Source organism: Dendrobates tinctorius, unplaced genomic scaffold (genome assembly GCF_039654945.1).
Source record: "Dendrobates tinctorius isolate UK_male_01 unplaced genomic scaffold, ASM3965494v1 ptg000015l, whole genome shotgun sequence".
Taxonomy (NCBI): domain Eukaryota; kingdom Metazoa; phylum Chordata; class Amphibia; order Anura; family Dendrobatidae; genus Dendrobates; species Dendrobates tinctorius.
Window position 1 is genome coordinate 44,107,714 of NW_027361683.1, and position 18,422 is coordinate 44,126,135.

The 18,422-nt window shown below is 42.8% G+C and overlaps 1 protein-coding gene across 5 annotated transcripts in view; it reads left to right on the top strand.

Annotated features, from left to right (window-relative positions):
- YTHDF2 (YTH N6-methyladenosine RNA binding protein F2) overlaps positions 1-13,557 on the top strand; it is a 31,475-nt gene extending 17,918 nt beyond the window's left edge. For all 5 annotated transcript variants that reach the window (XM_073564135.1, XM_073564129.1, XM_073564138.1 and 2 more), the window contains exons 5-6: positions 8,087-8,120; positions 11,140-13,557. In XM_073564135.1, the coding sequence (XP_073420236.1) occupies positions 8,087-8,101 (15 nt within the window). In that variant the 3' untranslated portion in view covers positions 8,102-8,120; positions 11,140-13,557. The remainder of the gene's footprint in view (positions 1-8,086; positions 8,121-11,139) is intronic.
- The last annotated feature ends 4,865 nt before the right edge of the window (positions 13,558-18,422 follow it).

Here is an 18,422-nt window from a genome sequence, read left to right on the forward strand (position 1 = left end):
ATCTTTGAAAATTCTTGGAGAACAGGAGAAGTGCCAGAAGACTGGAGAAGAGCAAATGTTGTTCCTATCTTCAAAAAGGGGAAGAAGGTGGACCCAGGTAACTATAGGCCGGTGAGTCTGACTTCTATACCAGGAAAGATCTTTGAACAAATTATTAAACAACATGTATGTCAATACCTGGATAAGAATGAAGTGATTAAACAGAGTCAGCATGGGTTTGTAACTAATAAGTCATGTCAGACTAACTTAATTTCCTTCTATGACGGTATCACTGATTGGGTGGATCAAGGAAATGCTGTAGATATAGTATATCTTGACTTCAGCAAAGCATTTGACAAAGTCTCTCATACAATCCTTATTGAAAAAATGACTAAGTATGGAATGGACAAGGCAACTGTTAGGTGGATTCATAACTGGCTTAGTGATCGGACCCAAAGAGTGGTCGTAAATGGCTGCACATCCAGTTGGAAGAATGTCTCAAGTGGGGTACCACAGGGCTCTGTCCTGGGCCCTGTATTGTTCAACATCTTTATCAACGATTTAGATGAAGGAATTGAGGGTAAACTGATTAAATTTGCTGATGACACAAAGCTAGGAGGGATAGCTAATACTAGAGAAGAGAGAGAGAGGATTCAAAAAGATTTAAATAAACTGGAGAAGTGGGCAGCAACAAACAGAATGGTTTTTAACAGGGAGAAATGCAAAGTACTACATCTGGGCAATAAAAATGGAAAAAGCATATATAGAATGGGAGGAATAGGGCTAAGTGACAGCACATGTGAAAAAGACTTGGGTATACTAATAGATCACAGACTGAATATGAGTCAACAGTGTGATGCAGCAGCAAAAAAGGCAAATGCAATTCTAGGATGTATTAACAGAAGCATACAGTCTAGATCACGTGAAGTCATTATTTCCCTCTACTCCTCTTTGGTCAGACCTCATCTGGAATATTGTGTCCAGTTTTGGGCACCACATTTTAAAAAAGACATCAACAAACTGGAGCAAGTTCAGAAAAGAGCGACCAGAATGGTGACCGGTCTGCAAACCCTGTCTTATGAGGAAAGGTTGCAGGATTTGGGAATGTTTAGTTTGCAAAAGAGAAGACTGAGAGGAGACTTAATAGCTGTCTACAAATATCTAAAGGGCTGTCACATTGTAGAAGGATCAACTTTATTCTCATTTGCACAAGGAAAGACTAGAAGCAATGGGATGAAACTGAATGGGAGGAGACACAGATTAGATATTAGAAAAAACTTTTTGACAGTTAGAGTGATCAATGAGTGGAACAGGCTGCCACGAGAAGTGGTGAGTTCTCCTTCAATGGAAGTCTTCAAACAGAGGCTGGACAGACATCTGACTGGGATGATTTAGCGAATCCTGCTTTGAGCAGGGGGTTGGACCAGATGGCCCAGGAGGTCCCTTCCAACTCTACGATTCTATGATTCAAAAGACCTGCGGTTTTACCTGCGGATTGCTCTGCGGTTTTTCCATCTCCTCAATGGAGGAGATGGCAAACCGCAGCAGAATCCGCAGAAAGAATTGACATGTCAATTCTTTCTGCGGATTGAAAACCGCAGATAATCTGCGCGGAAAATTCCGCACCGTCTGCATTGCGGTTTTTGATTCCCATAGGGAATCATGGTACTGTACACCGCAGCAAAAACTGCTGCGGGTCCGCAGCGGCCAAAACCGCTGCGGAACCGCAGCAAAATCCGCAGCGTGTGCACACAGCCTTAGTTTCCAGCTCAGTCCCTGCATGCTCAGCTAAGTGTTCTTTTGCTATTGTTCACATTTGATCTTGTTTTGTCTATTTCAGTTTTGTGTGGTCAGCCAGCTCCGGCTGGGGCTGTGCTGAATTTCCATCCTTATGTTACTGCTTGTGCCAGTTTGTTTTTGTCCCTTATTAGATTGGCCTCTTTTTGCTCTGCTTTCAGAATATACCAGAGCGCTGATATAGTGGGTGAAGTCTAGTGACTTCAGTATTTTTCTATCAGACGTGTTGGGCATGTTTTGCAGGGTTTTTTGCGTGATTGCAGACAGTCTTTCCTTTCCTGTCTAGTTAGTGTGGGCCCCTTTGTTTGCTCAGTATATTTTCCTACCTGCGTTTGTGTTTTCATCTTGTCTCACCGACAGTATATGTTTGGGGGCTATCTATTCCTTTGGGGTCTGCTCTGGGGCAGTTTAGATTTCCCCTTTCTTGCTTTAGGCTTATTTAGTTCTCCGGCTCTGTCGAGGCGTCTAGGATCATCGTAGGTACGCTCCACGGCTACTGCTAGTTGTGTGGATAGGATCAGGGGTCTGCAATTCGCTTAGTTACCAACCTCTCTGGTTTTCTGTGGCTTAGCTTGGTTTTGCTTTCCTCCTCGGTGACCCCTTCATAACAGATGGTTCTGAAAGCCAAATCTGCTGATGGTTTGTCCAATTGGGGCCGTGTAGAGAGAGAAGAGAAGGGGGCCAAGGACTGAGCCCTGAGGTACCCCAACAGCGAGAGGAAGAGGAGATGACGTGGAGCCAGAGAACAAAACACTGAAGGAGCGGTCAGAAAAATAGGAAGAGAACCAGGAGAGAGCAGTGTCCTTAATGCCTAGAGAGTAGGAGACGGTCAACAGTGTCGAAAGCTGCAGAAAGGTCGAGAAGAATGAGCAGAGAGTGGTGTCCATTATGTTTTGCTGTCAGAAGGTCATTGGTCACTTTGAGTACAGTTTCAGTCGAATGTAGGGGGCGGAAGCCGGACTGTGAAGGGTCTAGGAGGGAGTGAGTGGAGAGGTAATGGGTAAGCCGGGAGTAGACTAGGCGCTCCAAAAGTTTAGAGATGAAGGGGAGATTGGAGACTGGTCTGTAGTTGTTTGTGCAGGATGGGTCGAGAGCGGGTTTCTTTAGTAATGGAGTAACGATGGCGTGTTTGAAGGAGGATGAGAAAATGCCAGAGGAGAGGGAGATGTTAAAGATTGTAGTTAGGTGAGTTGTGACGACTGGAGAGAGAGACTGGAGGAGATGTGAGGGAACTGGGTCAGTAGTGCATGTAGTCGGAAGAGAGGAGTCTGGAGACTTCTGTGATGGGATCAAATGTGGAAAGTGAGCCATGGGAAATGCAGGGAGGGATGGGAGTCACAGCACTTGGTGGTTGGGAGCAGATTTCCTGTCGGATATTATCTATTTTTTCTATAAAGTAGGAGGCCAGGTCATCAGAACAAATGTCTGTGTTAGGGGCTTGTGCTTTTGGCCTGAGGAGGGAGTGAAAAGTGTTAAAAAGTTTCTTGGGGTTGTTGGCTAGTGAGGAGATCAGGGTGGTGAAGTAGGTCTGTTTGGCGAGGTGAAGGGCAGAGTAATAGGTTCTTAACATAAATTTGAAGTTAGTTAATTTTCCTGAGGGGCCACATGAGAGACCATGACTGTTGTGGAGAGTCAAACCAATAGCTTGAAATTAATTCTACTCAATATTAATATTAATTGTATCCTTAGTATTGAGCAGAATTAAGTATGCTGACACCCCCTATATATCTTTGAACCCAAGTACAGCCCCTTCTGTATATCGTATGGACCCTCCCACAGCCCCTTATATACAGCATGAGCCCCACACAGCCTCCCCATATACAGCATGAGCCCCACACAGCCTCCCCGTATACAGCATGAGCCCCACACAGCCTCCCCGTATACAGCATGAGCCCCACACAGCCTCCCCGTATACAGCATGAGCCCCACACAGCCTCCCCGTATACAGCATGAGCCCCACACAACCTCCCCATATACAGCATGAGCCCCACAGTCTCCATATACTACATGATTCCCACACAGCCTCTCCATATACTACATGATTCCCACACAGCCTCCCTATATATACTGCATGAGCCCCACACAGCCTCCCCATATACAGCATGAGCCCCACACAGCCTCCCCATATACAGCATGAGCCCCACACAGCCTCCCCGTATACAGCATGAGCCCCACACAGCCTCCCCGTATACAGCATGAGCCCCACACAGCCTCCCCGTATACAGCATGAGCCCCACACAGCCTCCCTGTATACAGCATGAGCCCCACAAAGCCTCCCCGTATACAGCATGAGCCCCACACAGCCTCCCCGTATACAGCATGAGCCCCACACAGCCTCCCCGTATACAGCATGAGCCCCACACAGCCTCCCCGTATACAGCATGAGCCCCACACAGCCTCCCCGTATACAGCATGAGCCCCACACAGCCTCCCCGTATACAGCATGAGCCCCACACAGCCTCCCTGTATATACTGCATGAGCCACACACAGCCTCCCCATATATTGCATGAGGCCCCACACAGCCTCCCTATATATTGAACGAGCCCCACACAGCCTTCCCATACACTGCATGAGTCCCCCATCCCCTCATCTTGTGCAGCATGACACCCCCATAGCCTACACATGTGCAGCATGTCACCACCATAGCCTCCCCATGTGCAGCATATCACCACCATAGCATCCCCATGTACTGCACGACAGCCCCATAGCCTCCCGATGCACAGCATGTCACCCCCATGGCCTCCCCATGTGCTACATGTCACCCCCCCCCCCCCCATAGAATCCCCATGTCCTGGCTGTCATCCCCAGAGAATCCCCACGTGCTGTCTATCTCCCCATAGAAACCCCATGTGCTGTCTGTCACCCCCATAGAATCCCCATGTGCTGTATGTCACCCTCCCGTAGAATCCCCATGTGCTGCATGTCACCCCCATAGAATTCCCATGTATAGTGTCACCTCCATAGAATCCCCATGCACTGTCTGTCACCCCCATAGAATCTCCATGTACTGTCTATCACCCCATAGATTCCCCATGTTAAACGCTGCGGGTTGGACGCGGCGTACTTGTGCAGCGTTCAACCCGCAGTGGCCAGGTGTTACAGCATAGTGGAAGGGATTTCAAGAAATCCCGTGCCCACTATATGTTCAGAGACGCCCGCGACTTGCCTGTGGAGACGGACATGCGGTGCGTCTTTCCAGACCGCAGCATGTCTATTTACCTTGCAGCAACGCGAGCCTCCACAAGATAAATCTCACCCATACAATGTTTTGAATGCAGTGAATCCACACGGTTCAATAAACACATGCTGATTCACCTGTGTTCAATAGCTGACAGTGCTTTGTACGCAGCGGACATGTGCTTCATCCAAAGCGCTGCCATTTCCTGATCGTGTGCACCTCCCATTGAAAGTTAAACTGTGGGGGGTGACAGAATTTACTCGATATGCATCAATTTGGTTTGACCCTAGAATGATGGAGCTCATGAGATTGCGGGAGTTTGGTCAGTGGAGGTGTATTGGCATTTGGTTTGTGTCTCAGTTGTTTGATGGTGGTGTTAGTAAGATGTTTGAAATGCTCAGGAATGAGTTTCCTCTGAGCCAGAAGATGTTTTTCCAGTATCTACAGCTGAGACATGCCCTAAATAAACAGAACGAGGTGTCACGTGTAGTTTTGCAGTCAGATAGTTTGCTGAATCTCATAGGACCTCGGAGAGATACGAGGGGGTTCATTACCTTGCTGTATAGGGGCCTGTTGGACACTTTTTTACTGAAACATCCATTAACGGTGAGGGGAAAATGGATAGCAGATTTGGGTCCTTTATCGGAGTCTCAGTGGGAGCCCATATTACAATGTATTCCCAAGGTTTCTCTGAGTGAGGCTAGAAGGGTGTCACGACTACTGTATATTTAGTCTATAGAGTATATAGGACCCTGCTATCGATGATGAAGGCAGGCCTGTGAAAAGACTCAAAATGTCCAAGGTGTTCTGAGGAAGGAGCCGGCCTTCTACACATGATGTGGTCTCGTCTTCAGCCCTTTTGGGTGATAGTGCTCAATCTGATCCAAGAAGTGATGGGGGTAAATATTGTGCGTAACCCGGTGACTTGCCTCCTGGGATGTATGGATGATATTGCTACAGATGAATGTGGGAAACTGGCTATTGCAAGATTGCTTTATGCTGCTAGGAAGCTTATTGCGATACATTGGTTAGATAAGAAACCACTAACGAGAAAAGTTTGTGAATAAAATAAACTTTATTGTTCTAATGGAAAGGAATGTGTCAAGAGTAGTCAACATACAAAATTTGAAAATGTGTGGTGTGGATGGATGGACTGTCCGAGTGTGGCGTCTGTTGAGCTGTTGCAGAGTAGGTTGGGAGTCGGTTAATTGCATCAGTAGGAATCGTACTTGTGCGGCTGAGCCTATGTAAAACTGTTTAAATTTATCAAGAGGTGATGTATTAGCTTGACAATGAAGGATATGGGAATGGGGTTGGGGGGGAGGTGGGGAGGGAGAGGAGGGGTTGGATATTGGGTAAAGGGGCTAGTTCATGTTAAAAGAAAATGTATTAATCTGCTTTGTTATTTTGGTATATGTCTGGAGTTGTCAGACTGTACTACATTTTGTATATATGCCTTAAACTGTTAAGCACTTACTGGACCCCTTTTGCCCCTACTGCAGTATCAGGTACACAGATATCCATATGAATGTTTCTGTGCCCGTTGCTGCATCTTATCCCATTCATAGATGGGATGAGAGGATGGACTGTACAGGTAGATCATTAACCTAAGAGAATATAAAATGGATACAATTAAAATCCCAGATAAATACAATTCTGAAACCCCTATCAATGCTGTTGTAAAGTCTTAAAGGTTTTTTACCACAGTTGAAAAGTTATTCCCTTTCTATAGCAAATGATTGCAGAGGTCCTTTGTCCTGGGAACACCGGTGATCCTGAAAATGAGACTCTGCAGAGAGATGTGTGAATAGAGCAGAAGTCAAGCTTGCACATCCATTTATTGTCTGAGACTGCAACGAATGGCCACTTGTGGGAGGGCATACATTTCACAAAGTTATAGTGGCTGCAGAGCGGAATCAACATTTTTTTTTTTTATTTAATCTCTCTGTTCCAGAGATGTTGGGATATCAAAAGAGTTAACTTTTTCTTAATTGTAGTACAAGTTTGTGTTAGCAGACAGTTTTCACTGTGAGCGTGTACTTCTCGGTGTATGATACTGATGAACCAACTATAATCAGGCAGCAACACTCAAACGAAAGAAGAACATGCCCCTACAATAGCTTAGAGCAAGTTTGTAAGTGTGAGACAAATGACAGCCTGATCTCCAGGTCTATCCTCCTGCTTGATTAGAAAGCAGCGCATACTAACACCTTTCATATAAAATTCCCTGTGGGGGAGGGCTGGCACAGCTAATTTTAACTGTTACATCTGGCACATTCACTTCTGCTTTACCGCTCCTCCCTAATATTGCTTGTCCAGAGACAATATCACACTTTTGTCTGTTATGCTTGACTTGGGCTGCAGTGAGATCAGAGCAGGGTGTTGTTATATCTCATACTGCAGTAGTCCACAACAAGCAGCGATTACAAGTTGCCTGAGAACAGCAAACACGTGTGATACTGACACTCTCTGTAATGAGGAGAGCTGATAGAAGGGTTTGTAATTTGACACAGCTAAACTCAGCTGCACTCACGTGCACACTTGACTCATGCAGGAGATTAGACCAGGAGATCATGTCTGTCTCAAACTATACCTTTCACCCTGATAAATATCCTCTAAGCTATTGTGGGAGCATGTTCTTGTTTTAAGTTTTGATGCTTGCTTATAATTGGTCAACTTCATACAGGGAGAAGGAATACCCCGCCCCCAGTGAAAACAGTCTGATAACACCCATTTGGAGTTTAAAAAAAAAAAAAAAAAAAAAAAAAAAAGTTTAACTCATTAGGTGCCAAATTAATCGATTGCTAATACTTCCAAAATAGAGAGGCGAAATAAAGTAAAAAAAAAAACATTTTAAACCGCTCTGCAGTCAGTATTACATTGTGTGTCTAGTACAACTTGAAGAATTTGGTGAAAAGTTCAAATTTAACTGTTTCATATAGAGAGAATGGTTCTGGTTAAAAACTAGCTACTAGTCTTTACAATCTGCTCTGTACACTCTCTGATGTCATGATTTAACAAATATTCGAAAAATGCCATGAGAAATGATTTTTTCCAGGGAAACATTGACTTTGGTCTTTATAACTCGAAGTAAGTTTATACAGTATATCCTCTGCTCTTTCTTATTTTAGGTGATTAAGAATTAGAAAGGTCATCAAAAATCAGGTACGTTTTTGACCTATGCACCAAGAACCATTTTACCGTTTACATGTAGAACATAAATATGGTAAATTTTATATAAAAAGACTAACCCCTTAATGCTCCATGATGGACAAATATGTTATGGAGCTTGTCAGGATGTTTGGAACTGGCTCCAGAGCTGAGCCTGCTCCATACAGGGCAGATGCCGGCTATGTTGCATATCAAACTGATTGTAGCATTAAGTACCGTCATCCGACCAAAACTTTAATTAAAACCCCCATATTGGGCGTTGTAAGAGATGTACTAATTTTTTAACTATTGTAAGGGTTGTACTCTGGTGCGACAGGAGGCACGTTCCTTTAAAAGTTCATGTGGGTTTATTGCTTCATAAACTCAGAAGCACAAACAAAAGGTAAACAGCCTTTAGATCAGGCAAAACCAAAGCATAAATGTCCATAGCAGGGCTCTGCTCCGCCAGGCCTGTGGGCACACAGGCTGGGGTAATGTCTAGCACTCAGGCTCAGTCTGGAGCCACACACAGGCCTTCTCCCTCCCAACACACGGACCTTGTGCCAAACAGCTTCCATTATATAGGCTTTAACCACACGCAGAGGTGAGGTTTGTGGGTAGGCAGACCCGCCCATCTCTCATAGCTACCCGCAACCCGTATCCAGGTGCACCAAATGACAGTTTAGTGCTTACCTGCACTAAAGAAAATACTCTAGGTTATATCACAGAGAGCAGCCATCTCTGTGACACATACCTCCCATCGATTACATGGCCATTAGCCTCCTTACACTATATATAATAATAATAATAATAATGGAGTATCCAAGTAAATAGTACAAGCAAACAACTGCAGGTTTGAATCACCCCACTTTTCCCCAGTTAAAAATAAAGAAATGTTAAAAAAAACCCACCATCCCAAATACATGTAAGGCCTCTTTCAGACGTCGGTGTATCTGGTACATGTGGTCACAGTTTTCACATGTACTGGAGACACACACACAGACCTATTCAAGTGAATGGGTCTGTGCACTTGTCAGAGTGTTTCCATGGACCGTGTGTCAGTGGGCAAAATGCACTCATATGTCTATTTTCCTTTTTTTTTTTTAAAAGCAGCAAGTGTCGCAAAACGTCCCGCACACCTACACAGGGATGTCATCCGTGCGACACGTACTGGCGCCTGAGAAAGCATCAGTACAGTTAGAGCTGTTCCCCAGTTCCGGGTGCTGAAGACGGCTCTCATCATTCTCCTCTCCTCTGCTACCGGCAATTGGCGTGAGCAGGGGAGAATGATGAGTTATATTCAACTGATAACAAGGGCGGCGACTGATGGGACTATTACTCCCATCAGCCACATGCGCTATAAATAAATAAAAACGGCGTGGGTTCCCCTGTGTTTTTGATAACCAGCCAGGCAAATCTCACAGCTGGGGGCTGCAACCTTCAGCTGTCAGCATTAGCAAGGCTGGTTATCAAGAATAGAGATGTCCCCATGCTGTCTTTGCTAATTCTTTAAATAAATTAAAAAAAAAAAGTGTGTGGACCCCCCTCCCCGCCCATTTTTTTTACAACCAGCCAAGCTAAAGCAGACAGCTGAGGGCTGGTATTCTCAGGCTGGTAAGCGGCCGTGGATATTGACTCCTCCCAGCCTAAAAGTAGCAGCCCGCAGCCGCCCAGAAAAGGCACATCTATTAAATGCACCAATTATGGTGCTTTGCCTGGGTCTTCCCATTTGCCCTGTAGTGGTGGCAAGTCGGGTTCAAATTTGTAGGATTTCTGTCACTTTTGTATTTCTGGTGACATCAAGCCCAAGGCTTAGTAATGGAGAGGCATTTATAAGACACCTATGCATTACTAATCCTATAGTTATATTGTAAATAAAGACACAGTAAGTATAAAATATGTTATTTTAACTCAAAACAAAACACACTTTTCCGTTTTTATTTAAAAATAACAAACACTGTTGACTCATGTTTAGTTTATCTATTAGTATACCCAAGTCTTTTTCACATGTGCTGTTGCTTAGCCCTGTCCCTCCCATTATGTATATGATTTTTTCCATTTTCTTGCCCAGATGTAGGACTTTGCATTTCTCCCTGTTAAAAACCATTGTTAGTTGCTGCCCACAGTTCCAGTTTTAGATCTTTTTGAATCCCCTCTCTTCTCTAGCAGTCCCTCCTAGCTTTGTGTGATCAGACAGAAGGAATCCCGCAAGCCTACATCCACAGAAGATATGTGGTTCACCCAAGATGTTTAGAACAACCTACCTGCAGAGTTCTTTCAGAATCTATGGATAGCATTGCCTCTGTACCTGTTATTTTGTTTAGTTATGTGTGTTTGGCCTTTTTTTTTTTTTTTTCGCAGCCACTTTTTTGAAGTCCATCTTACATGTGGTCACTTTTAGTTTTTTTTTTTCTTGGCTGCTTGGTAAGAGTTGATTCCAGATGTTTTCAGACAATTTATCAATTGCGACCTTTTTAAAAAGTAGCAAAATATGGAGAAATTTCACTCCAGTTTCTTCCCATGGAGTATTTGAGTATGCTAAAAATTTGATGCATTTTTTTCAAAAAGACCATTTTCTACTTTGCACCAGATTTGTGATTCGCATGCTACATTTTAATTAATTTGGTGTCAGAAATTGAAACTAAAACTACTAGACAAATAAAAAGGAGAATGGTGTAAACTCCCCCACAAATGATGAATTGGGGGGCATATGTGCAAGTGAACCCTAGAAGAACTGATGAGGGAGGGCAAAGGGTGATCACACTGAATATTGATGATTTAAATTACATTTTTCGTTTGGTTACTCTATTTGCATTTTGCTAATCGATCAAAATAAACTACTAACACTTAAGTTTCTGTGAAAGCATTTTTACATTGAAGTGTTTTTTCCACACCTGCCTAAAAGTTTTCACAGTAGTGTATATGCAGAAGGATTTGCATTATTCAGTTTGCCACATAGAGGCTTTTAATTACTTAAAATATTAAAATGTATGTTTACATATCCTTACTTACAGTCTAAATTTTCCTCCTACAGGATTATCAAACAGGACTTATCCTCAACTCTTTACCTTTTTTGGAACGGAACTAAACAAGTAAATGTGTTTGATGACAGTGTTTAAAGGACAAACAAAAACTTGGGGTCAAAGCCTCTGAATTGTCCACTTTACCATATTTCAGGGATTAAGATAATGCTGGGTTGCCGATCAAGAATGGATTTCTTCCCCACTCAGAGGCTGGAGACTTATTATTTTTGAAAAGTCCTGTGGTCATTAATTTGTCTTTCATATTTTGTGGCAGAAGCCAAATTTTTATTTTTTGACATTTAGGCAGAAGCCTTTTTTTTTTTTTTTTTTTCCCATCCCCCCACCCCGACAGCACCCAGTACGTACGTATGTGATTTGAGCATACATGTTTTGTTTGTGTGTGTGTGTTTGTGTTTAATTCGTCATTTATCTAAGGACATAGGTAGGGTACTTACTAAATATAAACATGCAGCTAGTGAGATTAGTGGTTCTTTTTCACACAGTTTAGGTTCCTTCATACCCTTACTTAGGATCCCAATGCAAAACGTTGCAAACTGTTTAGTGTATAAAAAGCCTGTTGCATCGGGACCACAATCTGGATTTTACAAGTGCTTATTAGAGCCAGAACAGTAGATTAATTTTCGCTTGTTTGTGTATGTCTCATTTTCCTTTATCCAGCAGGAGCACGGTTAGGCAGAACTATCTGAAGAATGACCACATGAGGTATTACTTAGCGTTGCGCACTGTATGTATGTGTGTGTTGCCAGTTGAAGCAGAGGTGCACAATTTTGTTTTCTATGGATGAAAGAAGTCTGAGGTTAATGACTTTTCTTTATATAGATACGTCTGTTGTGAACGGGTATGTACGTCAAGATGACTGTCTACAATCCGGTATTACTGCCTTCATCACTTTGTGTGTTTTTTTTTTTTCTTTTTCTTCTCCCCACGTTGGTGGGCTATGGTTCTGCTCAGGGTAACAACTACCTTTAAATTGGAATAAATGACTTGTTTTAAAAGTGTCGACAAAAAGTAATAATTCACCCAAGACTTGCATGACGTGTTCAAATGATTCAAATATAGCTTCAGTGTTAGAAAATTGGTAGCCAGGATGGAAAGTTCATGGCTTGAGGAATGTTATTTGCCATAGTTACGCATGCGTGGCAAACTAAGAATGTTAAAGGGGTTTTTCTAAATGGCTAACCCCACTTCATTTCTTATAGGGATACTTTGTTCTATGTCTTCTATCTAGTATTTCAATAGCTTGCACTTTCTAACAATGGGGCAGAGGTGACACATGACTGATCCAGTTTGGCACTGTTGAAGGAAGTCCTACACAATTATTAAATATGATGCATGGTGACGAGTCCCACAAGAGAATTATCGAGAACAAGGGTTTGTTGATTATTTAGTTAGCCCTATAATATACTATTTGTTGACTTCATAGAGGAAGACGTAAATCCATCTCTATAGTTAATGCAATGAACTTTGCATCATTAAATGGCAAGATTGTAAAATTTCTGTGCAATTTTTATTATTTTTGAATTTTATACCAGAGTAGAAATATGTTTTCAGTGACAAAGCATTGTCCATAGTAAGAGGATGCTTGCATATAAAAGGTTATTCCCGCATTAACAAGTTATCCCATATCTCTGAGACCCCCATCAATCCAGAGTACATGGCTGTAAAGTGTCTTGAATAGAGCCAAGGTGCACATGCCCAACCTCCATTACATTCATGGTCTATGGGACTGCCGGAGAAAGCAGAGTACAGCGCTCCGCTGTTTCTGGCAGTCTATTGGTGCATACGTCTTCTCGCATTCAAGATGAAGCTTCAAAGCCTCAGGGGTTGCTGGAGATCCCAGTGGTTGGTCCACCAGTAAACAGTAAATTATTCCCTATCCTTTGGATTCGGGAATAACTTATTTTCTAAGTAATCTTTTATAGGCTTGTATTACTAAGGACCTATATTTCCATTAAAATTATTTTTCTGTCCTGTTATCACGTGGCTTGTTTCTCACCATTGAGGGCTATCTTTTGTGCTACCTGAATTCTGTCATTTTGTAAGGCTACTAGCCATCTCTGTGTTTAGAATTTGAGAAGGGGGACAATCTGCCCGACCTGTGTGTAGTCTGTAACATCTGTTATATATGCTACAATATTTTTTCCTGAAAATAAATGTTATGTTCCATGCAGAATTTTCATTTGGATATTAAACATATGCTCTCTTGTTGGATTGCAAATGGCGCAATTAATGTATTGAATGTACCGGATTGAAATGTGAAAGAAACTGAATTGCCATCAATTCTGGAGGTAATGCTGGGTCGGAATGCTAGAAGGGAGCGTGTAAGAATTATGGTTGGGGTGTTGTTGATCATGGTTAAGAATGTGTTACCAGCATATTTGTTTAAATAAACCTTTCTTTTACTGCGACTGTTTGGAAACATTTCTACACTTGATTTGGCACCAGCTACCATCCAGTGAAAAGTGCCATTGAGGCTAAGTGCACACGTACCGGAACTCTTGCGGAAATTACCGCGAGAATTCTGGAATTCCAGTCCGCGGGAAAATCGCATTTTAAATTCCCGTGATTTTCCCTCGGAAAAACTAGCATTTTGCAAGCGGAATTAGCTTGCAAAATGCTAGTGTTCTCCAAGCGATCTGTAGCATCGCTTGGAGAACTGATTGACAGGTTGCTCACACTCGTCAAACATAGTGTTTGACAAGTGTGACCAACTTTTTACTATTGAGGCCGCCTATGCAGCATCAGTAGTAAAAGATAAAATGTAAAAAAAAAAATAAAAAATTGTGTTATTCTTACCCTCCGACGTCCCGCGCAGCCGTTCCCAGTAATCCTTTGCGAAAATGTCCGCGATGACGTCCGTTCTCGTGGGATCGCGATGTCTCGCGGTAATTCGCGATGACGTCACGCGAATGACCGCGAGACTTCGCGATCCCGCGAGAAGGGACGCCATCGCGGACATTTTCGCAAAGGACTACTGGGAACGAAAGCGTGAAGAGAGTCGGGAAGACTGCGCGGGACGTCGGAGGGTGAGAATAACAATATTTTTTATTTTTAAATTCTATTTTTTACAGGGATATGGTACCCAAAGCCCGGAGGACAGTCTCCTCTCCTCCGGACCGTGGGTACCATCCGCAATTGTTCTGCTTACTTTCCGCATGGTGTGCACAGCCACATGCGGGAAGTAAGCGGAACAATGCATTCCTATGGGTGCGGGATCGCCGCGATTCCGCAAATTAATGAGCATGCTGCGGTTTTTACCGCGAAGCGATTCCGCCGCGGCAAGAACCGCAGCATTAGCACAGCATTGCGGAATCCCATAGGAATGCATGGGATGCTTATTTTTCGCGTTTTCGCGGCAAAATCGCGCCGTTAAAACCGCCGCGGAAGCGCGAAAAAAACGCCACGTGTGAACTCAGGGTTGGGTGAGGATGTGAGGGTTTTTTTCGACTTTAGTCTTTTAAAAAAAAAAAATCCTACACAGTCCAAAGGAACCATTGAGTCCCCTGGGCACTTCTGATTGATTTAGAAGCTCCAGTATCCTTATTGATATTTTAAAAGTATAGCTTTATTGACAATCAGACTTCATTTACAAATATAGCCTGTACAAATAACACACACCGTATATAGCATGAGAATACAATACACAGGTTACCGTACCCTTCACTATATATCATACCCCCACACAACACCTTTAATCCAGCAAACTACTAGAACCTATCAGTGAACAAAATATTGCAAACTGATAAGAGGGGATAAAAAGGGGGAATCGCAGACCCAAACCTTTGAGAGATCATGACACAAAGATGGGAACAACTGTCCAGTCTGTTCAAGATGGAGTAGTCTATGAACAGGTTGTGAATCAACCTTCCACAGTCTTGGTTAGACATACTATTCATCTGAAAAATCATCCGATATCTGGCAAGACGCATAGCATTCTTAAAACAGTTCATAAGGTTCCAGACCTCCAGGAAGGAATTTCAGGAATAAAGTACTGAGTGGTACGATATGTTCTTATTCAAGAGCATCCAACAGGCCCCATGCAAAGCAGTAATCCCAGAAGTATCCTCATTGACACAGATGGTGGCTACCACAAAAGAATATGCTTTTTGCTTTAGAAAAAGCCAGTACTTGAGATTCCTCAAAAATCGGGGAACCTAAACCGGACTGAAAGAGTAAAACAAAAATTGCATGAGGAACACTTTCAATGATGTATGTAAAAACTTAATCTGTGCTCAAACGAAGTATGCACAAAAAGATTGTTACCTTTAGCGATTGAGAGAAGATAATTTTGTTACCTTGGTGTGTATGGTAGCTAGAAAAAAAACTATACAAAAGAGTGGGGGGGGGGGGGGGACAGGTAAAGCCAATTCTAGAGGTCACTTTTCAATACACCCTTGGGCCTATCCCTGTGCAGGATTCTCTCCTACGAAAAGCGTATTGTCAAGACACTGAATAAACCCCAGCAAAAACTCCCTACACCAGTGTTCCCCAACTCCATTCCTCAAGAGGCACCAACGGTTCATGTTTTTAGGATTTCCCTAGTATGTCCCAGGTGATGATTGCAGTAACTGCACAGGCAATAATTCCATCACCTGGGCAATACTAAGGAAAAGAATTTCCTTAGAAATTATTTCCTTAGAAAACATGACCTGTTGGTGGCTCTTGAGGACTGGAGTTGGGGAGCACTGGTCTACACATTCCTCTCAACTTCATTTTATTGGTGGACAAAAATGTCCTACTTATGGTACTGAAATGAAGTTGCGGCTATAGGTTTTTTATACCACCCTTGTGGCACTTAGGTCAACGTACCCATGTGAGACACAAGTTTCAAGCCACATCTCAAGTTTTAATTTTGTTATAGAAGGATATTTAGTAAAAAGATATATCGTAACCCTTTTACCCCCGAGGGTGGTTTGCAATTCTGTTCACTGTCCCTTTGAGATAACTTTGGAACGCTTCAATGGATCCGGATGATTCTGACATTTTTTCTTGTGACATATTGTACTTCATGTTAGTGGTAAAATTTCTTTGATATGATTTATTTGTGAAAGAAAAACGTAAATGTAATGAAAATTTTGAAAATTTCGCAATTTTCCAACTTTGAATTTTCATGCCCTTAAATCACAGGGATATGTCACATAACATACTTAATAAGTACATTTCCCACATGTCTGCTTAACATCAGCACAATTTTGGATCCAAAATTTTTTTTTTTTTTTGTTAGGAAGTTATAAGGGTTAAAAGGTACACAGCTATTTCATTTTTACAACACCATTATTTTTTTTTTTTAGCTACCACATCACACTTGAAGTCACTTTGAGGGGTCTATATGACCAAAAATAACCAAACGTGACACCATTCTAAAAACTGCACCCCTCAAGGTGCTCAAAGCCACATTCAAGTCGTTTATTAACCCTTCAGGTGCTTCACAGGAATTTTTGGAATGTTTGAAAAAAATGAACATTTAACTTTTTTCACAAAAAAATTACTTCAGATACAATTTTTTTTTATTTTGCCAAGGGCAACAGGAGAAATTGGATCCCAAAAGTTGTTGTGCAATTTGTCCTGAGGACGCTGATACCTGATATGTGGGGGGAACCACTGTTTGGGCGCATGGCAGAGCTCGGAAGGGAAGGAGCGCCATTTAACTTATTCAATGCAAAAGTGCCTGGAATGGAGATCGGACGCCATGTTGCGTTTGGAGAGCCCCTAATATGCCTAAACGGTGGAAACCCCCCACAAGTGACACCATGTTGGAAACTAGACCCCCCCAAGGAACTTATCTAGATGTGAGGTGAGCACATTGAAACCCCCAAGTGCTTCACAGAAGTTTGATAATGTAGAGCCGTGAAAATAAAAAATATTTTCCACAAAAATAATCTTTTCGCCCCCAATTTTTTAATTTACCAAGGGTAACAGGAGAAATTGGACCCCAAACATTGTTTTGCAATTTCTCTTTAGTTCGCTGATATCCAATATGTAGGGGAATACTACTTTTGAAGCACAGTGCAAACATCAAAAGGAGCTATATTTAAGTTCAGGTTTTGATGGTTTGAGGGTGCCATGTCACATTGGCAGAGCCCCAGAGGTGTCAGAACAACAGAAACCCCCTATATGTGAACTCATTTTACAAACTACACTCCCCATGTTCTGTCCCCACATGAGGCGAATGGAGGTGCAGTTGAGTGGGGCTGGGAGAGATTCCTACCTTCCGTTTCCTCGATGCAGAGCAGACAGGACCATTGTTGCTGTTTTGCTGTTCATGCGTCCATAGAGATGATAGACACCAGATATTGTGAAGTCCAGAGTTGTTTATTGGAAATCTGGACATACAGCGATACGGAGCTCCGCTTTACCTTTGGCAGCTTGCACAGCGGCGTCCCTTTCTCTTTCTGTGGAATCTACTTTGCTTAATTCTGATGAGGCTTCATCAATATTAGAGTCTCTTAGGAAGGCAACGTACCTTGCTGACAGTCTCTTGTATCTTCCGTGGGCTGTGTCTAGACGTTTTATAGTGTCCTGTAGACTCCCTGCATCATTTTTTGGCGTTGGATGCCTGACATGAGGGAGGTGACTCGTTCCCATAGGTCGTCCAGGTTGTCATTAAACTCCTCCTTTGTGCTGTGATAGTTTTCGATGACCTTTATGGTTGGTTTGACAGAGCGTCTTGGTCGTGAGTCTTGGTCTGTTTCTGAAGCTGGCTCTGTTTCCCCCTCTTCATAATGAACAGTATCGGGTAGTATTTGCTCTGTTTCAGCAGTGGGAGACTGCAGGGTCTTTTTTGGCCATTTTGATTTAAGGTGCACTGTCTCTTTATGAAACTGAACTTTTGAATTGGGGCTGGAAATCGCAGTGTAGCTTAGTTAAGACGTCCTGACGAGAAATGTATTTTTAGAGAATTGTGGGGTTTTGCAGTCTGACAATCTGCAGCGATGTTGTATAATATACAGAGAGTCTATATGCACAATGCCATCTGGGGTGACGCTGCAGTATGTGAGCGGGCAGACGGGTTAGCATATAAGGGTGATTTTTTGCCGGGATTCAATGCAGTTTTTTGACTGTTTTGTCCCCACATGAGGCGAATGGAGGTGTAGTTGAGTGGGGATGGGAGAGATTCCTACCTTCCGTTTCCTCGATGCAGAGCAGACAGGACCATTGTTGCTGTTTTGCTGTTCATGCGTCCGGAGAGATGATACACACCAGATATTGTGAAGTCCAGAGTTGTTTATTGGAAATCTGGACATACAGCGTATGATTGGTAATGCAGTACTTC